Genomic DNA, 23,368 nt, shown 5'->3' with positions numbered 1-23,368 from the left:
TACAAAAACCTGAAACTGCTCCATTATATAGTTAAACAAAATGACGTGGAATGTTTAAGTACTTTTCGAGCAGCTATTAAAAATTTACTCCAGGTGCATGGGTTTCTAAAGGATTTTACTTTTAACCATTGCTCCTATCTGAATGATTATGCCTCTCCTGACATAGAATTTGTTGGGTTCAGTAAGCTTTGTACGATAATATCTTCTAAAGCTGATTTTTTTTCTTGAAAAGAGAACTTTAGTATGATCTAGTTGGAATTCATCCTCTGTATACCTCTTATTACAAAATAATTTTCTGTTTTCATTATGTTTTGACATTCATTTACTGCAGAAACCTGAAACTTTCCTGTCACATACAGAGTTATGTGAAATGTTAATATGTATTTGTTCTAGAAGCTAGTAAAAACCTTCACTCAAGGCATGTTGGTTTCGGGCGTAGTTGACTTTTAAGCATTGCTCCTGTCCAAATGATTATACCACTTTTGAGATTGGATTTGTTTATGTGTGTGTTTAAGAAAGCTTGATTTTACATGCTTCTAGATGATTAGAGACATTTGTTATATTCTGAACACGTTTGGGATCCTATATAAATATTCATACAATTCCTTGAAAATGGTTGGTGCTAAATTGTTCTGATTAAATTTTTTGTGTCAGGCAAACACAGAAGCTGTGATGAGAAATCGAGAATTAACAGAGACAAGAATGATACAGGTTTTCCGTAATTTGTCTAATCATTTTGACATCCAGTTACAAGTTGCTTTAGTTAGTTTGTTTTTCTTAATTTAAGATATCGTAACAGTTTTTGTACCAAACTGCATTACAGGCACTACGTGAAGAGTTGGCATCAACTGAAAGAAGGGAAGAGGAGGAGCGTGCAGCTCATAATGCTACTCGAATGGTTGGTGTGAATGTTATTTCAGAGAGAGTCCTTATCTTTGGTTTTATTGTTGGAATTTTAGCTTGTGGGCACTTATCCTGTATGAGGATATACAGGCAGCCATGGAGAGGGAAACAGAATTAGAGCAGCGTGCAGCTGAGTCATCTGCAGCATTGGCAAGAATACAGGTATTTTTTTGGGTCTCCCTAACTTTTTAAGCCTTGTATTAATGAAGTTATTCAACCATACTAAGAATTGTAGAAACACTGGAGCTTTGCATGATTTATTACAAATTACATACTATCGGTTCTTGTCCACTTAGCTTATGAAGTGATTAAATTTAAAAATTGCTCTGTTTGTTATTGCTATTTACTGTTAGTGTTTTGTTTTCATGCAATAGAATATGAGGGACTTGAGAAGTAGTCAAAACTAACATAGCCTAAGTTGGCACATACAGATATTTGGTCAACCACCGTCTAGTGCAGTTGTAATAAACATAATAATAAATTGTAATAAGTCAGTGCAGACAAGTACATCGTGAGGCTCATTGTAAATTTCTTCTTATCAATTATACATTATTCAATATATATTCTTGCATTTTTACATAAATCTTCTGTCAATCATAATAAAGAGGTATTCTATTTATTTCAGTGGTCTAGTTTAATTGATCTTGTGGTATTCAAACCCTTGATTTTATGTAGTATTAAGGCAGGCTGTACTAAAATTTAGTGGCAATCCTCTAATATTCAATGTTTCCCCAACTTTCTTGGATGTGGGAACACAAGAATGGGGAAATGCACATTGGGGATGTGTAAAGTTAAACACTCCCTTCAATTTTAGTGAAATTCATGGAGATGGGGGGACATTGGGGTGCCTAGCATTGGGTACCCCATATCTCTAAAAAATGCCAACAAAACAATTCCTATATAAATTCATCATTGTGCAATGTAAATACTAAATTCAAATTTGTAAAGGATACAAACACTGTTCATCAGCCCACATTGTTATTATCATATTTCACATGGAATCCATGATACATGCACATCAAAATTTCAGGTTTATAACTTTATAGCAAAATTAGTTACATTCCTTCAAATTCTAAATAATACTAAGTAGATACGGAGGTATGAAATAGCAGTGTTGATAATATCGGCAATATTAAAAACTATTGCAATATTTTCGGCAAAACGATATATTGCCGAGTAAATATCTCTATATTTTCAAAATATCAGCAAAATATTGCCATATTTTGAAAATATCGGCTATGTTTAAAAATCTGAAAAAATTGGTTTTTTTTATGCTTGCCGATATTTTGTCGATATTTTCGCCGATATTGCCGATAAGATGTTTTTTGGACCCTCGCTGATATTTTGCCAATACCGATATTATCAACACTGTGAAATAGTAAATTAAAATTACTCAAAAATAGTAGAGCAGGTCCAAGACTTGGTTCTTAGTTACTAGAGTCAAAAGTAAAAACTGAAAATTGACAATGGATGCTGAAAACTAAAAGTAGCTAAAAGAAATAAATATCAAATGAGCATCAAGGAACTGTTACTGCAAAATCTAGCACTTTAGTGCAAAGCCTCATCAAGTACACTAGATCAAGGGCAACAATGGGATCAGCTACTGCTGTCACCTTAGCATTCCCTTGCTATTTTTGGATCAGTGTTATCGCCACAAGAGAGGCTTACCCAGCATATCTTGAAGATCACGTAACCTAATAATTATCTGACTAAATACCCTCCAAGGATTCTGCTAAATAAACACCCCTAGATAATATTGAAAGAGGTAGGGCTCTGGGTGAAATGAGGTAATGAGTTTAAAGAACCTATAGCTAAATCTAGAGGGCTAAGATAATCATGGAGATGCTCAAATAAATCCTAGACACATGCTATCTTTAATTCAATTATTGTTGTTATAAATTAGGGTTTGTAATAAGAACAGTTTACAACATGCAAAATTTATGATAGCAATAGCAAAACAATATATAATTGATGAATAACAATAAATAAACAAGGGTATTTAATGAGTAAACAAAGGAAAAGATCACAACAATTTTTCAAAGGCTGAAAATGCATAAAAGTTAAAACAGCTGCTAAACCCTATACATCAGCCTTAAAAAGGTGGCTGAAAATTACACAGTTAGATGATATTTTGCTTTTCCAATATATGCAAAGCCTAACCCTAGGAACATGAAATCTAAGATGTTTATTCTATTAAATGCAGATTTTGCTGTAATTTACCCCTAGTTTACCTTAATATACATAAAAAAAACACAATGGATTTGATTTAAAAGATTGAAAGACAAAAGACTAGTTCCTTTATCAATCTTGGGTATATGGAGCAAAACATGCGAGGTCAATGGTAGAAGACCTTGATTGGAGTGAGTTAAGAGATAGAAAACCTCTCAATCTAACCCTAGTGGCTTTCAATCAATTGGACATTTAAGGTCAATGAATGGTAATGACAAATTTTGCAAAGGATATTTTAGAGCCATGAAATATTCAATATAGCAAGAAAGCTACATAGAAACCCTAATTATACAAGATTTGCAAGATGGAAGAAGATACTCACATTAAAAGATCACAATTCACCATAGCATCACTTCATCAATCCAAGAGAAAATCAATGTTCCACCAAATTTCTAGGACGGGGGGACGTGGGAACAGGGAGACACATAGGAGGGACATGTGCAAACACCTCCAACTTTTAGGAAAATTCAAGGGGATGGGGGGATGTTGGGGTGTGTGTGTGTGTACACGTTTCAAATTCAAATTCAATAATGAGATACATTGATTCCTACATCATAGACTATAGCACGAAACTTCTAGGAACTTGACGTTTTAGGCCATACCCATACCTGAAACGTTGAAACTCAGCGGAAACTCGGACATCATGTAATTATATATGAGAGTTAATATAAACTTGGTTTCCCTTCTAAATTTTCATCTATGGGTTTTATTCCCTTTTTTCTTATATATATATATATATATATATATATATGGTGTTTTGGTCGACATTTCCATTTTTGGGAGGTGATGTCTATAAACGTACCCATTTCAAAAATTATTCAATGAAACATAAATAGTAAAATATTGTATACATTGATTAGAATTCATCAATCATTATTCTAGAATCTAAAGTCTGAATATTGGAATTACTCAAAAAATTGTAAAAGTTGACAAATCAAAGACTTGGCCGAAGGCATCAGTATCTAGAGTAAAATATTGTATACATTGATTAGAATTCATCAATCATTATTCTAGAATCTAAAGTCTGAATATTGGAATTACTCAAAAATTGTAAAAGTTGACAAATCAAAGACTTGGCCGAAGGCATCAGTATCTAGAGTGAAGACTCAAAATTGAAAATGAACAATGGACAATGAACCAATCTGATGAGAACCAAACCATACATCGTATTGGTTGACCCTAAAACTTGGGAGTGGAAAGAAACTAGACCCAAAAAGTAGTCGACAACAAAATTCATAAATATTCAAATTTTGAAAAAAATACGCAAAAATTCATGTACATCCACATGAATCCAAACCATTTTACACAAATATGCAAAGTTTCCCATATATATAGCAAGTAAAGGTGCATATAACCAAAATTGCACTGGATGCAATCCATCTTTGATCTAAAAATACATCAACAAAGAGGCTTTAGATGGATTCAATAGTCCAAAGAAAATCATGCTACAACATATAGCTACATATCATCAAAATCATTTCCTATATTGGGATCGTCATCATCAATATCACCCTCTAAGCATAATAAGCATAAAAATAAGATAGAACAAACTTAACATGTCAAACAGAGATTTTGTTTAAGTGATAGGTACAATTTTACGAGGGTCATGATAGAGGAGTTCAACAATCAATGCCTCCAACATCAAGGTACATAGAGGGCTTGATGCTCTTGATTAAATGCTAGTTCCATACCGTCATACATGACAAAATCCAATGGAAACGTTGCAATCCCCCCTAATCCTGAAATCTTGAAAACTTTTAAGTCTCCTAGATTTTGAGTGGGATCTAAAATTCTACTTTCTCCATATGAATTCCGTGTTGAAGATTGTAGCTTGGGCAGGTACTTCTGCACGAGCCTTGTGTCTAGGCATGCAGAAGTCACTCACATCTCCTTAGAACGATTGCTCTGGGTTGAACAAGTTGCTAATGTAATTTAGCTTAAGTCTAACTTAGGAAAAAGCACATATTAAAATGTTGGCTTATTGTGCTAATAAAACTTAAGAAAACTAAAGTAATTTACTTTAGTAAGTTTTAATCTTAATATTTGATCTCAAGTGAGGCGAGATCTAATCTCGACAATCAATCACTTTGAGATTAGGGCTAGGATTAGGGTTTTGGCTAAATGTAAAGTTATAAAAGCAAGGCTAGGGAGAGGGAGAAGACACACAACAACAACACAAGATTGAGAGTGGCATCTCAGTGAGCGTGTGTTGGGTCCAAGGGAGTGCAAAGAGGCTGGAGATCTAGTTTTTCAAGAGAGAGAGAGAGAGTAGATCAGCTGGAAGAGTGATATCAAAAGTTATTTCATAGTCACACCCTCCTCTCCCTCTGATAGTTCATATGGTCCTCAAGCTAATAGAGGTCAAATGCAACCTACTTTAGATGACCATTGGAAGAAAGAATTGAGAGAAACCGCCTATGATTACATAGCTAGATGGTGGTATGATGTTGGTATCCCCTTCAATGCTTCTCGTTCACCATATTATGAACCTATGTTTGATGCCATATTTGCTGCTAGAAAGGGTTTCAAAGGCCCTACTATGCATGAGTTAAGGGGATCTCTTTTGCAAAAAGAGGTTATGTCCATTGATAAATATTTGAAAGATTTCAAAAACTCATGGGTGAAAACATGATGTGCCATCATGTCAGATGGATGGACTAATCAAAGGAACCATACCATAATAATTTTTTTTTTTAATCTTTTGCCCGCAGGGAACCATGCTTCTAAAATCAATTGATGCATCTGATAAGGTGAATGATGCACACTTGTTGTTTCAGCTTTTGGATGAGGTTGTTCAACAAGTGGGGGTGGCTAGGCTAATGTTGTTTAGATCATCACAGATAATGCCTCTAAATATATTCTTGCTGGTAAAATGTTAGAGGAAAAACACAAAACCATCTTTTGGACCCCATGTGCTACACATTGCATAGACCTCATGCTTGAGGATATTGGTAAAATAGATTGGATCAAGAACATTGTAGAGCATGCCAAAAGCATAACAAAGTATATCTACAATCACTCATGGATTTTGAACTTGATGAGGAAAAACACAGGGGGCAAGGATCTTGTTAGGCTTGCCATCACTAGATTTGCAACTCATTTTTTGACATTGCAATCTATCCTTCCGCAACATAGAAACTTGCAGAGGATGTTTTCCAGTGATGAATGGAATGAATGTCAATGGGCTCGCAAACAGGATGGCAAAGATGTGAGCAAGAAAGTTAATGAAGAAATATTTTGGAAAAAGGCAACAGAGATTGTCAAGGTTGTTGAGCCACTAGTTAAGGTGTTGCGGTTGGTGGATGGGGAAATATTGGCTATAGGTTTCATTTATGAGGCTATGGATCAAGCAAAGGAGCAAATAAAGGCAATATACAAGGATAGAGTGGCTAAGTATGAGCCCATTTGGGAAATCATTCCATCACCCTATACATGCAGCTGAGTTTTTTTTGAACCCAAGGTATCATTATAAAGCTCTGGAGGCAGAAGCTTTGACTGGGGAGGTTGAGATGGATTGATTGAGTGCCTTGAGGATATGGTCCTTATGGAGAGTGAGTAGCTGGAGATACATCGATAGATCACTTGTTTCAGTAGAGCCACAGGTACCTTCGGCAAGAACCTAGCAAGGATTACAAGGGAAGCAGATGAGCTAGGTAAACAAGTTCAATTTTCAAATTCTTATTTTGTTAAATTGTTTATAATTTGAAAGTTGTATATAATTTGTTGAGCTAACTCATTACACAACTACGCTTTTTGCAACACAATGGTGGGAGGCATTTGATAGCCATTGTCCTCAAATGCAAAACTTTGCAATTTGTATTTTGAGTCAAAGTTGCAGTGCTTCTGGGTGTAAGCGCAATTGGTCTGTCTTTGAGAGGATTCACACAAAGAAGATAAACTGTTTGGAACAAAAACGGTTAATTGATCTAGTCTACATCCAATACAACCTCTGGCTAAGACGCAACCAATTGCTGAACAAAAGACCTGATACAGATCCCATTGTGTTGGAAGATATTGATCCAACATCAGATTGGGTAGTGGAGAGTCAACCAACAGAGTTTGACCCTGATGAGGATATTGGTCTTGATTTGGATTTAGAGATGGAGGCATTACTTGAACATAGTGTTCATTTAAATGTAAATCCACTAGTACCAGGCCCAACCCCAAGTCCTCCAGTTGTAGACACTTCCTCTACTTAGCCACGACATAGGCGAATAACTCGTCTATCTTAGCGTGCTGCTGCTGCGCTTGCTAGTGCTACTACTTCTATAGTTGTAGTGGGTGATTTTGATGATGAGGAGGAGCCATGGGTTTCCCTGTCTGACTCTGATTCAGAGTCTGAGCCAGATGATGTTGGCTTCTCTAGCAGTAGTGACTAGTGATGTTTTGTTGTATAGGCAATTTAGAGCCTCCTTGGTTATGTGTTTTTGTTCTGATCTCTATATATAACATGTATTGGACAATGCACTGGGTGCCATTTTGATATAATAGATATATTCATGAGCATACTTTGATCATATGTTGCCTTCTCTCTATATTCCAATGCTTTGAGTTTGGAAACATAAATGAAAATCTTTAAAATTATGTTTAAAAGAATAAATATTTAATGTATTTTTTACAAAGATCGAGTCATTGAAATCAACTAGGCTGAGTTGATACAGAGTCAGAGTCGGAGTCGACCCTCGGCCGGTTCCGAATCCGAATTAGAGTTTTAAAACTATGGTCCGCGAAATGTAGCCCAATAGCCATCTCTGTCAAACTGACCGACAATTAACTTTTTCACTTTATGCTCACTGCCCGACCTTGTTGCCTGTTGCCTGAGACTTCTTGCACACTTCCTGAGGCTACTTAGAGCCTTCTTGCTCCCTGCTCGAAAATCGTTGGTGTTTCCCGGACACTTCCAAGTATAGCAACGATTTTTTTTTAATTAATTTTAATTGTGGCCCTCTACTGCCACAACCAACTTTAGCACTTGATTGCAACGCTCGATCTACTCAGATTCTTTTCAGACTACTTGTCCTCTGGGTGAGTTCTCTTGAACGACTTTCCTATCACTGCATAGACCTAGCTCTCTTGTGCTGTAGTTGCCTTCGGGCTCTGCTACCCTCTCGAAGCCCTGTCAATTGACTTTACATTTTCACGGCCCTGCTTTATGACTTGCTCGCTGTTGGAATCTCTGTGCCCTCTTTATTTTATTTTCTGGCTTTGACACTCGCAACTGTTATGTCCTCCAACCTGCAACTCCTTCACAACGCATGATCCTAGAGGTTGTCAATCGCCCATGACCCAATTGGTTGCCCTGTTTTTGCTGGGGCCTTCGACTGTGCGGGTCGACCCTACATTTCATTTGTCGGTGTGTTTCTTTTGTGTTATAGGCTTCGAACCTCCAATAACAACTATTGTCACGTCGACTACTTTGATTGTCTTGTTCCTTGATGACTGTGTAGACTTTGCTTGTGAATCCCTGTCATGATCCGAGCCGCCAATCTCCTTGAGCTTGTCACGATTTCCCTAAATGATTTAGGCCCTGGTTGGTTTGCCTCTGCGATGTCCTCCTGCACTGATGGGTGACGCGGTTGTGGTTGTGCTGGTTGCCCCCTGCGGTTGGTTGGCAGAGTAGTTGGTCACCCACATGTCCCCCTATGCACTTTTTATTTTTTTTATGTTTTTTTCAAAAAAATGGCCCCCTTCTTTACCTTAAATTTATTTGAATCATCTCTTTTATTTGGACTCAAAAAAAATTTCACTAGTAAGAAAATTCCTTTGCCCAAAAAATAAAATTTCGTCACTGCCCCTTTAAAAAAAATCTGTTCCTATGATCTAAGCCAACCTGGAATTTACTCATATTTTTGACTAACACATGCTGGTAATTTTAGAGTGAGTTAATCTCATTTTTATCTCATTCTAAGCTAACTTTCTTGCTGGTTTTTAGCAGGCCCAAGGTTTTACAAGGGGAGATGTTGGTAGATTTTTGTCAACTTTGAAGATTTGGAACATCCAAAGAAGACCTATAACTTCCTACCTTGTAAAAACCAACAAATTCACCATTATTAGCTGTTCAAGAGCTTTTTAATCTCTTTGATTTCAAGGGAATCCATTTGTAACTTCTCCAATCATTTGTTTATCCCTTGTTTCACAAGGGAGTTCTTCTTCTCTTAATTTTTGATCCCTTTATTTGATAATTTTTACACTGCTCTATGTTGTATCAATTACTTTAGCCCCATTCACTTATTCAATTAGCAATCTTCTCAATAACCATTATATCGTCCAATAACAGTTCAGTAATTGAAGATAGAACAGTAAATGCAATGACAATAGGAGACAATCAACACATCAACAAGAGACACCGATTTGGTTGAAGACCAGGGAAAAAACCCCACAAGGGGGAAAACTCTTTGAAATTCTTCTTCTATTAGATTGTCTCCCAATGTTTAACAGAGTACAATGAGCCCAAATTCACAAATAATAATTCAAGTCAAAATTTGACTTATCCAAAAGAACAACCAACCAAAGATCCAAAATATCAGTCCATAGTCAAATCTGGTCAAAGTCAATGGAAACAAAAACAGCAGTTAACAATCTTCCATTTGAGCTTGGTAAACAGTCAAAGAGTGTGGCTTGTTCAGCTGGTCAAAGAGTCCCAAAAACAGTGCAAAAACTCTCCTTTCCAATCAAAGTCAAAGGCTGTGGCAAAGCCCTAGTTGCAGGTCTAAAGTCAACGAAGTCAAAGTGCTCCAATTGCCTCGGTTTGTGTGCCCAAAATCTCGACCTGCCCAAACAGAGATTTCCCAAGAGAAATCACAATCAAAGATGCTCAAAATACGCTTGGTCAAAGCCTTGAAATAGATTTGAAATTCAGCCAACCTTGAAGTGACACTTGTCCTTCGCATGTGTGAAAGATTCCCAACGGTTTCTGGTTTGTACGAACCAATCAAATGAGAGAGAAGAGATGAGTTGAGTTGATGAGGTGCCAAATGAAGTTGAGTCACTTGTAATTATATGTGTTGGAGAAGGGCTAATTTGACCTTAGGTCGACCTTGACAATTTGTGCGACTGTGGGCTTCACTTCAAAAGTACACTTTCCCATGTCCTAATCAAGTGCTTCAAAGGTCAAAATTGGTCCTCTTGGAAAGAGGAATCTAGTCCCATGATTGGAGTTTGTCACTGAGCTGCCAAATTAACATTATTGACAATGGATCTCATCAAGCATTGTAACCTTTTTTGGGAGTTAGGTGATTCCCACCTTAAGCATCCCTCTTCCCCATTTGGGGATCTTCTTGTGGTTGTCTATTTTTGTGGTTTGCTTTTGTTGTTGGATCTAAAATTAACCTAGAGTAGAATAATCACGCATGAAATTAGTTTTACTTACTTTCCTTTTGAATAGTCTAATTGCAATCTAGTAGGTTTCTTTTCTTGTTCTTATATTAGACTAATTGTAATTTTTTTTGCTTTAGAGTGAGATTTCATTTCCTACTATTAGACAGATTTCATTTTCTTGCAAGGAATAACAAACCTCCAACAAGTTCCAATGGTTTGCTGGTTGAAATAGATTTATTAAGGACCCTTTCTCTTCTATGCCTTCTTATTCTGAGATTGGAGGCAATCTGTAAATGTTGACTTGTCAAATCAGATTGGGTTACCCAATGTTGGATCTCCTTGCAATGGGATGACTCGTGAAATCAGGAGAGTGTACGATGTTGGAGAATGTAACTAGGTTAGGTCAAGAATGTTCTTCTTGCCAAAAGAAAAAATTATTTGTATCATGTACCATTTGGACATTTGAAAGGAAAACAAAATTGATTTAAAAAAAGATATATTTTAGTGTCTTCAAGTTGACCAAGTCTGTCCTCCAGAAGTCAAGTTAGCCTGCCCAAGAGTCATGTCTTTTCGCATTAGGAAACAACTATATGTTTGCACCATTCCTGCACCATTTGGCAAAGCAATTCGGGTTTCCTTCTGTAGAAGATAATTCAGAACTAAGGCAGAAATACAAACGTTTTTGTGGCTAATATATGAAGAAGATTTGAGGATAAATGTGAGCTTCCTATAGCAGATGACACGAGCTTCTGTTTTTTTGACTCCTCTCTATGTAATAATGTAAGTTTCTGTGGCAGATGATGTGAGCTTTTGTGGCATCTCTCTCTGTAATAAAGCGAGTTTCTGTGGTAAGATGATGCGCGCTTCTGTGGCAGATAATATGATGTGAGTTCCTGTAATGATGCACCCTTCCTATGGCTCCTATGAGAACTACTTATGGCACTATACTTCTGTTCTATCCAAGCTATTGGTTGACTATCTTGTGGACAAAACATGGTAAAATTTGGAGGGCTGACTTTGCAGTTGGATCACTGGTTATTTTGACTTGGATTTCTCTTGTTGATAAAAGTTCTATAAGGAAAGGATTGATGGGTTTTTCCATGGCATCTGGCCTAATGTCTGGTGCCTCGTCTTTTTCAGCATTATATTGTATAGTTGCTTGATGACCTAATGAATAAAGTAATAGCTATATAGAAGAACATATATATAAACAGTAACAAGTATTTATCAAGTTCAGAAGTTCAAGCATGCATTCAGATTTTCCAACATGGTATCAAAGCTAGGAAGATCGAAGAACACTCAAGTCCGAACTTCTGAATCAGAGATTGAGGTCTATCTCATAGACTTGAATTTTGAAATGAGAATGAAGTTATTATTGAAATTTGATGACTAAAAAGTTTCCTGCAATCCCAACCCGGTTTTAATTTCACCTTATCACTCCCATTCAATTAAATGCCCTTTCCCATAAACATACTGTTGACCACTACGTGTCAACCACCCATAGCAGTACACCCCTTTTTTTTTCGCAAAAGGAGTAACGCCTGATCGACGTGTCTGTGCCATTCGATAGCATCATCAGCTCGATCGTGTTATGTTGTAAACCCAGTCTGCATGTGTAAATTGTAGATAATCTTAGCAGATCTGAGTCATGTATGTAAATTGCCTAGGCAAACCTAATTTTCTAGTGATAATCTACATTCCGGAAGGTTTTTTGTCCCACCGACCCATGGTCGGCAGAGTTTTTCTTTAGCCTAACCCCAAAGTCGGAATGGATTTTGTCATTAGAATCTTAGGGGAATCCTAGTGGCTTCGAGTATATGTAAAAGTAATTTGGAAATAATCCTAATTATTTGGTTAGGTTATTAAAAATTGCTTGATCTGTTAGATTATGTTTGTGTCGCAGAGTTGGGTGGTCTATGAGGGTTTATGTCAAATGGGTTTTCCCCCTTGAGATGTAAAATTGTAAAAGTCATGATGTAAAGTGTTCTGGGTTAGAAAATGTTTTATCCCCTCATAAGTCCTAGGTCTTAGGTGATTTTTTCAAAGGCTAAGTTTGAGGGTCCAATAAAAAATAAAAAAATAAAATAAAATAATTAAAAAATTAAAAAAATTAAAAAAAATAAAAAAATAAAAATTAAAAATTTATAAAATAATAATAAGTCAAAATTTTGAGAAAATAAATGCAAAGTTTTATTTTTTTAATATATTAAAATGCATTTAAAATTTCGATGGATGAGATTAAAAGGGATTTTGATCCTCATCGACGGTCGTGATTAGTTTGACATGGATCACTCGAACTAGCCGTTGGGATTTTTTCCTTTAAATAGGGTGTTAAGGATCATTTGAGATCATTCGATTTGTGAGTCTTACACTGAAGAAAGCTCTCTTGTAATCATTTTTTATATGCAATAAAGAAAGACTTTGGAGTTGAAATCTTGCTGGTGTTACTCTTCTGAAATGCTGTAAGATGTTTCATTTTTCTGCATAAATTTATTTTCAGCCATTGGTAATAGCTTGATGAAGAGTGATGTTGAACACAGGTATCTTGTTTACTCAGTAGAGTTTGAATGGTAATAGAATTTCTGAAAATAATGGCAGGTATCTCCATTGGATTTGGATTTTAGTACTGTTTTTCCCTCTTTATTGATAGTTGAAGTGAGTTGTGCAGGAAATCTAGATTGTGAAGATCAACAGGCATTTGGGGAAGTTCTTGGCTGAACCAGCCAACTCCTGAAAAGCATTTTCTTGAAGAGCCCAGCTAGTTTTGATCCTGGGTTTATCATTTAAATTTATCTTTTGAATGCATGAGAGGTTTTCTGAAGTGTCTCATAGTAAATCTAAAGTTCTGAAAATATTTCTGTGGATTATTGACAAATCTGGCTGCTTAGAGTCGTAAATTTGTAAATATTGTAATTGTTTGATTGGTTTGTAGGGTTTTAGTTTTAATTCTTGCATATATTATTTCTGGGTGTTTTTCTTTTGCTGTTACAGGTTTCAGATCTGAGGATATAATCTTGTTCTGAAGCCAGATCTAGGCCCTGGAGGGTAAGATCTGGCCTCAGCATCATTTTTGCAGGGATAATCTTCAACGGGTTTTCAATTTTTCTGAAGAAGGTCGAAGCTATCTGCTTGCTGGGGTTTCATTTCCAGGAAAATTTTCGAATTTTTTTTTAGGGAGGCTGTGTGGAGCTCCTGGATTGTTGCCAAGTTTCAGCTCAGCTCTTTATCTATCAGCTCATTCCCTCAACAATCTGCCCACGCTATCTTTTCCTCACGTCCGCTCTTTACGCAGCTACTCGCTGTCCAACGTCCAACTGTGGAGAGATCGCAGATCTGCCATTGTGCTTCTACCTCTGCCCGGCTCCTTCAGAACTGTTGCCTCCCTAAACTTCCACGCCGCTGTATCTACCCTCGCTCAACCTGCATCTCAGTTTCTCCACGCTGCCCCATTTCTCTTTGCCGTCCATCCTTCTCGAAAAAAACTTTTCCGCCGTCACACCTGTATACAAAAAGCACTTCGATTTATTATCGTTGCTCCCTCTAACCTGCTCCACACTCTGCAAACCTGCAAGTTACCAACGTATTGCCCACTGCTTTTCCGCTGTCATACCGCCAAGCGCCTCTGCGTTCCTCATTTCCGCAACACCCTCCTCCTGCCTGTACGCAAAGCTACAGATCTGCTGCCATTTCTCTCCATACTCATCCTTGCTCTGCGTCCCACCATCGAATTCACTCATCCACTGCCCCTGCGTGCCATTCCAGTTAATCACCTGCACGTTTCCGCCGTCACAAACCTGTAGAGATAGCAATACATTTCGAAGTTTCATTTGCGTTTATGATACTTAGGGTTAGTATATTTAGATTTTAGTTTTAGAAATTAAATCTTTACTTTAGTTTAGTTTAGTTTAGTTTTGTAATTCTAGTTTTCATTTATTTTAGTTTTTGCTTAGTTCAGTTTTGTTTTATTTGAAAATATAAAAATATAAAAAATATAAAAAGGGCATAAAAAGTTCCTTTATGGTTTTAGATTAGATTTAATTTTGGTTTAGCTTTTAGTTTAGTTCAGTTTAATTATTTTTTTTTTTTTAGTTTTGGTTTTGTTTCAAAATCATAAAAATATAAAAAAAATAAAAAAATCCCAAAAGGATAAAAAGTTTATCTTTAGGCTTTTGTTTGGAATTTTATTTTATAGTTTAGAATTTTATTTTCTTTTAGATTTAAATTTTTATTTATTTAGATTTTAGTCCTGTTTTATTTTAAATGCACTTAAATGTTTATTAACGTTAGCTATATCACAGTGGTAATTGGTTAGCATTTAAATTGTATGGTTGTTTAAAGCATTCAATCTTTAGAAATTTAATTGCTGGATTATTATTAAAGCATTGTGAGTTTATTGAATAGCTTATATTGCTTGGGATATTTGATGATAAATGATTGTTTTACATGGTTCATATGTCTGCAACATTTAATAAATAATCATTTAATCATTATCTCCATAAGGCACTGGTACATTAATTTCTAAAATCAATCAGGTGCTAAATTGCCTTGCTGTGTCTCCCAACTCAACTGGTCCACAGTTGGTCATCCTTTATCCCATAGGGTCTACCCCCCTTAGCCTTGGGAGACGGCTTAAACGGAGAGATCGGGGATCAGGGTGACAACCCCCCTCCTGAGCGTTGTTGCGCTGCCTAGACAATCTATGCAACAACACATACATTCAACATATAGAATTCTGGAAATGAAATTTTCAGATTAAAACACATGGGACTGTCAACACATGCTGAAAATAAATATGGACATAAACAGACTAGCAACACACATAAAAATACACAGATTTTTGGTCAACGTAGACCCAGGCAAAACCCCTTCAATCTTCTCCTAGAAAAACCTGTTAGAGAGCTCTTCAAATTTATTTATCTTTCAAGTTTAGGAAAAATACATTTGCAGACAAAACAAAACAACAAAATACATCTTATCTCTTCAGCCCAAATCTCCTTGAAAATTGTGCCCACTTTGCCTCGATTTCCATGCCCACTTGAAGCTGAAAATATGTAATGTACAAATACAGATTGTACGGACTGTATAGATTATATATATATATTCGCAAAAACTTCTCTTGAACGACGTGCAACTCACAACATTAAATGCTGTTCATACTATACCTTATGCTGTCTTCTATGCCTTAATTTCCGTGCCCAACTTTGCCCAGAAATCACTGCTTCAACTTGCTGCAACGAATTTCTCCTTCAGAACTTTTTTCCAGCTCTCAGCCTCTTTTCTCCAATCTGCTCATGAAGAATGAACAATCTCTCTTTTCTTTCCCCTCTTTTGTTTCCCTAAATGACTTTTGGGCAACCCTAAGATCTAATGGCTCAGATTCATTTAGATCAAGGGATGAGAATAAATGTGCATTTAATTTTCACTTTCTATTTTTTAACTCACCCATTAAATAAAGTACCCACATTGTACTTTATGTCTAAAGTCACTTTTCTCTTTATATTTAACATTGACTTTACCACTTATAAAGTCACTTTCACTTTATAAAGTCACACTTTGGAAAATAATTATTTTGGACACTTCTCCTTAGGTAGAGACTAACCCATGGGTAACCACTTGTCCAAGGTACATTAAAAATAAACAATCCCTCTTACTGAGGAAAGTGTTTCTCACCACACCCATCTTGTCCCTGAAATGGACATGCTTGCCTCTTGGCAAGGACTTCGTGAGAACATCGGCCACCTGCTAATCTGTCGATATATACTCTAGCTTTACTGGCCCCTTTTGAACATAGTCCCTGATGAAATGATATCTGATGTTAATGTGTCTTGACCTGTCATGAAGCACTGGATTCTTCGTGAGTTTAATGCAACTCTGATTATCACAGTGAATAACCGTCGGCCTCAACTCCTGATCAAATAGGCCATACAACAACTTGCGAAGCCAAATGACCTCACAACTAGCTTGGCTAGCAGCCATATACTCAGCCCCAGAACAGCTCAAAGAAATTGACTTTTGCTTTCCACTGAACCACGACACAACTGCCTAACCCAATCCGAATCAACACCTTGAAGTGCTTTTCCTGTCAAAAGCACACCCTGCCTAATCTGAATCTGTGTAATCTGCCAACCTCACACCATCCCCTAGTCTAGACCATAATCTGTGTAATCTGCCAACCTCACACCATCCTATAGTCTAGACCATAATCAACAATCCCCTGCACGTAGCGAAGAATGTGCTTTGCAGCTACCCAGTACACCTTCTTGGGCTCAACCATGAACTGGCTAAATGTGTTCACTACAAAGCATATATATGGCCTAGTGTTGACCAGATACATCAAGGACCCAATAAGCTGCCTATACAATGTGGGATCCACCAAACTAGAATCTGAAGCATGAAGCTTCTTCCAGTTGATGATCATAGGTGTAGACATGGGTCTACAGTCTGCCATGTGAAATTTGCTCAACACATCCACATCATACTGCCCTTGCCTCAGAAAGATATGCCCCTCCTCTTGCCATACCTCAAGCCCCAAAAAGTAATGCATCAATCTAATGTCCTTCATCCGAATTCCATAGCAAGATCCTCCTTACAACCACTAATTAGTCTCTCTGCCCCAGTAATGAACAAGTCATCAACATACAACACAAGAATGAGCAGATCATCCCCTACAACAATGTAGTATAGGTTCAAATCTGCATCACTCTTCGTGAAACCCCTTTGTTGCAAGTATGTATCAATCCTTGAATACCAAGCTCTCGGAGCTTGCTTAAGTCCGTAGAGTGCTCGCCTCAACCGACATTCATGGGTCTCCCGCCCAAGTACCTCAAAACCATGTGGTTGCTCAACATACACCTCCTCCTCTATAACTCCATTCAGAAGTGTGGTCTTCACATCCATCTGATGTATCTTCCAGCCCATTTATGCAACAATAGAAATAAGAGATCGGATAGAAGTGTACCGAGCTACAGGAGGGAAGGTCTCATCATATTCAACTCCCTCTATTTGTGGGAACCCTCTAGCTACAAACCTCGCTTTGAACTTCTCAATGCTGCCATCCGCAACAGGCTTGATCTTGTAGAGCCACCTGGAAGTCACAACTGACTTGCCCTTAGGCCTAGGCACCACTTCCTAGACATTGTTTTTAATGATAGAGGCATACTCCTCCACCATAGCCTCTCTCCATACCTCTTGGCTGGCAGCCTCCTCATAGCTAGTAGGCTCAGAGTCAACAATGCTGGTAGCCTTGGCTACATAACTGCAAAACCGCTCAGGTGGCACACTCTCCCTGTTCACCCTCTTCGGAGGACCAACAGACTCCGCTTCCTTCAAGGTGTCTTGAAGCCACTTGGGCCTCCTCTTCCCTAAAGAAGCTTCCCCATAGGGAACCTCATCCTCTGCCCCCCAGTTTGGTGAACCTGAAGGTTTGCCAACTGACCCTGGTGTGCCTGTACCAGCACCTGTCCTTGAAGAACCTGTACCGGCACCTGTGTCTGTGTCAGTTGAAGTGCCATGTGAACTCTATACCAGTGGACTCCCTAAAGAAGTGCTCGGTGAACTCGCTACTGTTGCCCCAAATGTCGCTGACATTGAAGTACCTCCTGTACCATTCGATCCAGAACCTTGAGGTCTTGCTCCTTGTATCTGACCTCCCTGATGAGAAGTTTGTGACTCTCTCTCATCATACTCCTGTGATCTCTGATAGGCCCTCTCCTCCTCGAACTTTGCTTCTCTCTAATCACCACTCTCTGTTTAGAAGGAATGAAGATTTGATAGGCCTTAGAAGTCTCGCTGTAACCCATAAAGATACCCTTCTCTGCCATGGGTTCTAGCTTCGTCCTCTGTTCCTTGGGGATATAAGAATATGTGAGACATCCAAAGATACAAAGATGTCCCACATGAGGCTTCTCTCCAGTGAAAGCCTCCTCTAGAGTCATATTCCCCAATACTCTGTGAGGACTCCTGTTCTGAAGATAAACAACAGTATTGCAGGGCTCAGCCCACAAAAACAAAGACAAACCCTGATCATGAATCATCGCTCTAGCAACCCCAACAATAGCTCTGTTCTTCCTTTCAGACACCCCATTTTGCTGGGGGTTGTAAGGAACCGTGAACTCTCTCCTAATGCCCTCCTGTGCACAAAAGTCAGAAAAGCCATCATCAGTGTACTCACCACCATTGTCTGACCTCAAGACCTGAATCTTCCTATTTGTCTGCTTTTCCACAAGAGCTTTGAACTCTTTAAAGCGATTGAAGACCTCACCCTTGGTCTGCAGGAAATATATCCAAGTCCTCCTAGAGTAGTCATCAATGAATATAACATAATACTCATAACCACCCAAAGACACGAGACATACGACTACTAACATCAGTATGAATCAAGTCTAGTATACCTGTAGATTTGTTGTCACTCGCTGGGAATGGTAACTTGGTGTACTTGAACAAAGCACACCCTTTGCAGACCTCATAATGCTCGACACTGAAATCATGAACTCCAGTAGTGATCTCCCTTAGTACTCTCAAAGCTCCTTGATGCATATGCACCATCCTTCGGTGCCATAACTCGCACAAGTCTCTACCGCTGGTGGTACTAGTATGAGTGCTACCAGATGTGCTACTCACCAATGCTCCTACCGACTGAAAACTGGATCTGCATAGTTTCCCAGAGCGAACTCCAATCACTTTGGTTGAAGTGATGGAAGCTACCCTGGGATGCATCAATACTTGCCCTCCTGAGAATGTGATGTCAAACCAGTGTTGTGAAAAGCGCGATTAAATCGCGCTTTTTCCCCACGCCGATTTAATCGCGCTTTTTACACGAAAAAATCGGCTATTTTTTTTGCCGATTTTTTTCCGAAAAAAGCGCGCTTTTTTTCGAAAAAACCACGATTTTTAACGAAAAAATCGTGGGGGCTCGGGACAGCGTAGTTTTATAACTTTTTTTGGGTTTTTTCATGCAATTTTTTTTGAAAGAAACAAATAATTTTTGAGTGGGGCAGCTTAATGATCAAGTCTAGGCCCTAGTATGGATATGCTATTCATGGTGATGTTAAATTCTTAAAGTAAAAGTGACATTCTCCTTAATCTTCATTTTCATCCTTTTACTTAAATTTTTAACATTACCATGAAATGACTCAGGATGTTTGAGAGTGGTTCCAGCCTCATTGGATTTCATACGGAGAAAGTAGAATTTTAGATTTCATTTAAAATCCAACAGACTTATCAGTTTTTCAGGATTTCAGGATTGGGAGATTGTAATGTTTCTAGGTGACACCACCTGCCCGGGCTACCCCTGCCACCAGTAGAGGACGTGGTCTACCTCCTATAGCTCCTACTTCTAGTTCTTCAGCTTCTAGAGCACATCAGACTCCACTGCCATTTCCACCAGCACGGGCACCAACGTCTACATCTAGAGGGAAAGGGAAAGCTGTGGCATTTTCTCGCAAGAGGGGCAGAGGAAATCAATAGGATTAGACTTTCATTTTATTGTATATGACATTATGACATGATGAGATACCTTATCATATTTTTTGTTGATATTTTGAGGCTGAGTTGGGACTCAGGAGTCAGGACTTACTATTTAGGACATGATTCAATGTTATGTGTGATTTTAGCGCTAGAAATGATATTAAACATCTTATATATTAGTTTTTTTATCATATTTATGTGTCAATGTATTTATTTTATATTGTAGATGGTTTACATATTAAAAAAATTGAAAAAAAATGAAAAAAAATGAATATTTTTGTACCAAACGATTTTTCCCGCTTTTTTCCGCTTTTTTCCCGATTTTTCCGATTTTTTTCGATTTGTTCCCCGCGCCAATTTAATCCTGCTCGCGCTTTTCACAACATTGCCATAAACATACATTCAACATATAGAAGTTTAGAAATGAAAATTTCAGATTAAAACACATGGCACTGTCAACACATGTTGAAAATAAATATGGACATAAACAGACCAACTGTTGATTTTGGGTAGCATCAGATGTGTTCTAGCTCCAAAATTTTATGGAGGGGCTAGAACACATGAGATCTCCAAGACCCATAAATCGTTTGGAGAAATTCCACCCGGATGAAGAGTTATTAAAATAATTAATATTTTTAATGGGTTCCTAAGTCTAAACTTAAGAAAATAAAAATATTAATGGGTATTAATAAAAATATGGGTGAGAAGCTTCTAAGAGGTGAGGATCAAGTCTGTTTTAATCTTAGTTGTTGATTAGGGACTTAATCTCGACCATTGATTCATCAATAGGAAAAGTATAAAAGGAGGCTTGAGGGTTATTTGGAGATACACTTAAGAGATCAGTTAGTTCGATTTTTCTGGGGCGAGGTTTGCTGAGAAAATCGAACAAGTGATCTGTTGCAGTGAGAGGGGCAGTTTAGCAGAGGGAATTCAGTCCAAGGCCAAGAATACATAACAAAGAGGCAGAGAAGCACCATGAGAGCTCTGACACAATGACGCAGAGGGAGAGCTCTAACGCAATGTTGCAATGACGCAGTTCTAGTGCAGAGCTTGGAGTAGTCATCGTTGCCCGGCACTGGGAACAACGCAGTCACCTGTGGGGTTTGTTCATGTCTCTGGACAGAGGTACTTTTGTTGGGTGAGCTAGATTTGACACCCTAGTTGTATTAAAAAATCTGCTTAATAATACAAACCCTCTATATGCTGCACTGGTTTTCCTGCATTGGGTTTTTCTAGGGGCGATTGTCCAAAAATAACGGTGTCCCTTGTGTATTTGTCTCATTCTATTTCAGTTCATGATCTGTATGTATGTGTTGTCTGCAATAGTGTTTTCATTGCTGTTTATATAATTAAATAATTTGTTGAATGTAAAAACAATTAGGAGATGATAAACCAGTGATTGAGTAGGATTTCTGATGTGTAGATTTAGAAATTTTCATACCAGCAACACACATAAAAATATACACAGATTTTTGGTCAACTTAGACCCAGGAAAAACCCCTTCAATCTTCTCCGGGGAAAACCTGTTAGAGATTTCTTCAAATTTATTTATCGTTCAAGTTCAAGAAAAATACATTTGCAGACAAAACAAAACAGCAAAATAAAACTTATCTCTTCAGTCCAAAACTCCTTGAAAATCGTGCCCACTTTGCCTCGATTTCCATGCCCACTTGAGCTGAAAATATGATTGCACAAATATAGACTGTACTATACGTATTTCCGTACAGCTGTATGGATTTCCGTACAACTGTACGGACTGTACGAATTTTTCATTTTTTTTTTTACTTTGCAAAAACTTCTCTCGAACAACGTGCAACTCACAGCATTAATGTTATTCGTACTGTACCTTCTGCTGTCTTCTATGCCTTGATTTCCGTGCCCAACTTTGCCCAGAAATCACTCCTTCAGCGTGTTGCAACAAATTTCTCCTTTAGAACTTTTCTCGAGCTCTCAGCCTCCTTTCTCCAATCTGTGCATGCAGACCGAATGCAGTCTCTCTTTTCTTTTCCCCCTTTTGTTTCCTTAAATGACTTTTGGGCAACCCTAAGATCCAATGGCTCAAATTTATTTAAATCAAGGGATGAGAATAAATATGCATTTAATTCTCACTTTCTATTTTTTAACTCACCCATTAAATAAAGTACCCACATTGTACTTTATGTCTAAAGTCACTTTTCACTTTATAATTTAACATTGATTTGATTTTACCACTTATAAAGTCACTTTCACTTTATAAAGTCACACTTAGGAAAATAATTATTTTGGACACTTTTCCCTAGGTAGAGACTAACCCATGGGAAACCACTTGTCCAAGGTACATTAAAAATCGACAGTTATGTGAGAAAGGACTATTTCTAATATGGAGGAATGAAGTTTAATTTTGTGACCAATTACGAGTCTTTGTAAAATAATAAGATTGTGAAAGGAGTTCGGTCCAAGTTTGTGATCTATTGAAGAAATGATTGAGGCCAAAAGAGTCTTAGAAGCTAGTTAAGGATTACTTCAAAAGGCTGGACAAAATCATCAAGAAACAGCCCAAGGGTCTAAACCATATCAAGAAGAGCAATTGAGATTGATCTTCTAATGAACTTTACAAGACCAAAAAGACTAGTCCGAAATTGCCTCAGTCAAACCAACAAAAGTGAATTTTAATCCACTGAAGTCTGAGCTTATAAGAAGATAATTCTGGGCATCCATAGTAGATCGAAGAAGTCCCTTAAATATGAAGCATCTATGTGAAATCATGTGAAGTGATTGTTATCCTATACACAAAGCCAAATCTTTGTGTCAAATGCTCTGTGGTGATACTTGTGAACAAAAATGCGAAATTCTATGATAGAAGACCGAGACTGTTGTGAAACATTGTGATCAAAGGTCTGTATTCCGTGCTAGAAGATAGAGGTCTATGGTGAATGGTGTGATAGAAATCCAAATCTACAATAGAATTCCAAATCTATTGAAAAGTGTAAACTTGTGATTGATATTTCTGAGCATCTAAAGACAGGCATATGACATCTTGTGAAAAGATCTATGGAAGGAGTCCGAAATCTGAGCACCAGTGCGAACCTTGGAGCCTTATCTTTCTGAAATATGACCAATCAAGCCTTTTTGTTATGACATCCAAATCTCAGTAGTATTGTTGTGACAAGTATTTGAACCTCTTCATTTTTTGAAGATCCTTTATGTGGCTCAAGTCCGTGTAGGTTACAAATCTATGTTGTGACCATGAGACCGTTTTCTATACATGATAGCAGGACATAATACATATTACAGGAAGCCAACTTGATTGATATGAGAGATGACCTAATTGATATTGGTACACATCTTTATGGGTCTGCTATGCCAGAAACCCAACCCATGAAGACCATGTCCTCCTTCATGCTTTTGAAGGGAAAGAGTATTGTCAAGAAAATTTGCTTGCTCGTATCACATATTTGAAGACTTGAAGTGACAT

At 37.6% G+C, this 23,368-nt stretch overlaps 1 protein-coding gene across 2 annotated transcripts in view; it reads left to right on the top strand.

Moving 5' to 3' along the window:
- The window catches only part of LOC149257328 (golgin Putative 1), a 256,139-nt gene that overhangs the window by 106,160 nt on the left and 126,611 nt on the right, over positions 1-23,368 (top strand). For both annotated transcript variants that reach the window (XR_016256703.1, XM_089414020.1), the window contains exons 8-10: positions 655-711; positions 824-898; positions 994-1,065. Coding sequence is in view for 1 of the 2 variants with exons in the window: in XM_089414020.1 (XP_089270146.1) it covers positions 655-711; positions 824-898; positions 994-1,065 (204 nt within the window). In the remaining variant the exon portion in view is untranslated. The remainder of the gene's footprint in view (positions 1-654; positions 712-823; positions 899-993; positions 1,066-23,368) is intronic.

Source organism: Pinus tabuliformis, chromosome 6, assembly GCF_031772625.1.
Source record: "Pinus tabuliformis cultivar Carrire ecotype Pingquan chromosome 6, CPIR1, whole genome shotgun sequence".
In the NCBI taxonomy this organism is placed as follows: domain Eukaryota; kingdom Viridiplantae; phylum Streptophyta; class Pinopsida; order Pinales; family Pinaceae; genus Pinus; species Pinus tabuliformis.
This window is presented reverse-complemented; position numbering and strand designations above follow the sequence as displayed.